This window comes from Stigmatopora argus, chromosome 16 (genome assembly GCF_051989625.1).
Source record: "Stigmatopora argus isolate UIUO_Sarg chromosome 16, RoL_Sarg_1.0, whole genome shotgun sequence".
NCBI lineage: Eukaryota > Metazoa > Chordata > Actinopteri > Syngnathiformes > Syngnathidae > Stigmatopora > Stigmatopora argus.
Genome location: NC_135402.1, coordinates 7,662,501 through 7,664,816, shown reverse-complemented (window position 1 = coordinate 7,664,816; position 2,316 = coordinate 7,662,501). Strand labels below are relative to the sequence as shown.

Sequence of the window (2,316 nt, the reverse complement as noted above, 5' to 3'; positions counted from 1 at the left end):
AAAACACAGAAAAAAATGATTAAAAATTACAATTATTGATTTAAAAGGTGGAAAATCAGGAAATTTAATATGCATCTATACTCGGGCCACACAAAATGATGCGGCGGGCCAGATTTAGCCCCCGGGCCGCCACTTTGACACATATGCTTTAATACATTGCCAAGGTATGATATCGGCAGACCTCTTAGAATTACATGCCTCGGACTGTAAAAATATTTGATTGGTACAACACTAAAAAGACATTCAGAAAAGGTTTGTGATGAAATTCCCTTTATTAAATGGACGTCCAGTGAAACTCATTGGCATTTTATTACACATTTCCCAAAAGGAAGACAGAGTCATAACGGTTGACTGTGAATGTCAAAAATACCGCTCCATGGTATGGGAATTAGTCTTTTCGGATTCAACGTTCATCCGGAAAGAATATGCTTGACAAAGGAGGTGTAGTTGATGCACCCGTTGGTGTCCTCCTGTCCAGCCATGAGTCTGTCCACCTCATCTTCCGTCATCCTTTCCCCCAGCGTCGCCAGGACATGACGCAGCTCAGCGCCCATGATCGTACCGTTGCCCTCTTTGTCGAACACTCGTAGGCCCTCCACAAAGTCTTCGAAGTTCCCTTGATCTTTAGCGCGGGAAATGTGCTGGAGCATCGGCAAGAAGGTCTCAAAGTCCACCAATTTGCTGCTCATCTCTTCTGGTCGAGGCTTGCCGAGCACTTTAAGCACGTCGGCGTTGGTCGGGTTCTGCCCGAGCGCTCGCATCACATCCCCGCATTGGGCGTAGGTGATTTTCATCTCACCCTTTGGCGTTCGGTCGAACAAGGTGAACGCCTCCTTGAATTCCTCGATTTGATCAGCGCTGAACTCGAGGGTGATGCTTTTGGGATCGAAATCGGGTTCCTTGGGTTTCTCTGGCAACTCGGAAGACACGAGCATCTTAGAGACCGGAGAGGCCTTGGGTTCTGGCTTCTTCAAGTCGGGTTTCTTTGGTTCAATCTTTTTGGGTGCCATGTTTTACAGCTGAGTCGTGAGCAGCAAAAGAACTTTTGAAGGGAATGCGGAGGGTCTACAGTGCACAGAGGGCCAACCCTGCTTCAGTTGTCTTTTATATACGGATGGTCCAGGGAAGCTGCAACACAATTTTGACCAGTAGCCTATAAATGGAAGAAACCCAAAATAGATCCCCCATAGCAAGTGATGTCAACATTAAGTATTGTTCTCAGCTGTTGTCATCTGGCCGCCGGTGCTATTTGCTGTCATTAGCCAGGGTCCAGTTGCATTAGGCCGAAAATGTTCTGTCTCTCTGATGTACAAAGGGATCAGAGTACGGATAATATATCAAGCCACCAGGGAGGGAGACTAAAATAGCTTTTCTCGGCAACTGTGAAAAGTCTGGGAATCGGAGCATTCGCGGGAACTTTTTTTTTTTAATTTAACCTCTGTGTCTCTGGTTGCCATTAACGTCGATAGACATTCAATTAGTTTGAACTGGGAGGCAAGGCAGCAGATGATGTGCCTCCCAGTTTAAATGGAGCCAATGTCTACAAATGAACTCATATCGAACAACTGAAAAGAAAAGAACTCAAAGTGTGAAAAAGAGAGGAAAATGGGAAAAATCGAACAACCACATTTTTAAATTAGTTTGTCCCTAGTAGATGTCCAATGCATTAGAACTGGCCAGACAATGAGTTTAGAAGTCGCCCTGAAACTGCCTCAAATTTAATATAACTTGACTAAAAATCTAGATGAGGTGATTCATGGGAGAGCAATGCGTGGGTTTTTTTAGTTTCAAATCAAGATTCAAGAAAAACAACCTGAGTTTTCATTAGACTGCTTTAAAAAAGACAAGTCATAAGTCACTGGGATCTGCCACCAAACTTCAATAGTTACCTCATCTTATATTGATAGATATGCGAATATACTTACTGCGTGGTTTAATTTAAGATTCTTTCATCAGTCAATAAGTCACATTGGATTTCACCTGTACTCATTTTAGCTGTACATATACCTTATATACTTATATTTATTTATTCTATCACAGTTTCTATAGTTATTTTTTGTACTTGTAACTGTATACTTGTGCTGCTACAACACCAACGTTATCCTTATGGGAGATCAATAAAGAAATATCTCATTTTACACAGTTTAAAGACAACAATTACTGAAGCACTGGAAACAAGTAGTCTACTAAATAGTATTTCTGTCACACAAGCACAGATCATCCAGGGGTGACTTAGACAGATGAACACTGTCACCGGCCCTGCTGGTGGAAACCCAAGATTTGTCCTAGAATGGCCCACGTATGCTCCCGCTACAT

At 42.7% G+C, this 2,316-nt stretch overlaps 1 protein-coding gene across 1 annotated transcript; it reads right to left on the bottom strand.

The window, feature by feature from the left end:
- Nucleotides 1-280: 280 nt before the first annotated feature.
- On the bottom strand, nt 281-2,075 carry LOC144090795 (myosin light chain 3). The gene has a single exon (XM_077622597.1). The coding sequence runs from the start codon at nt 1,008-1,010 to the stop codon at nt 411-413; it is 600 nt and encodes a 199-aa protein (XP_077478723.1). The 5' UTR covers nt 1,011-2,075; the 3' UTR covers nt 281-410.
- Nucleotides 2,076-2,316: the final 241 nt, after the last annotated feature.

Coding starts and splice junctions, on each gene's coding strand:
- LOC144090795 (XM_077622597.1), bottom strand. CDS start 1,010: ATGGCACCCAAAAAGATTGAACCAAAGAAACCCGACTTGAAGAAGCCA.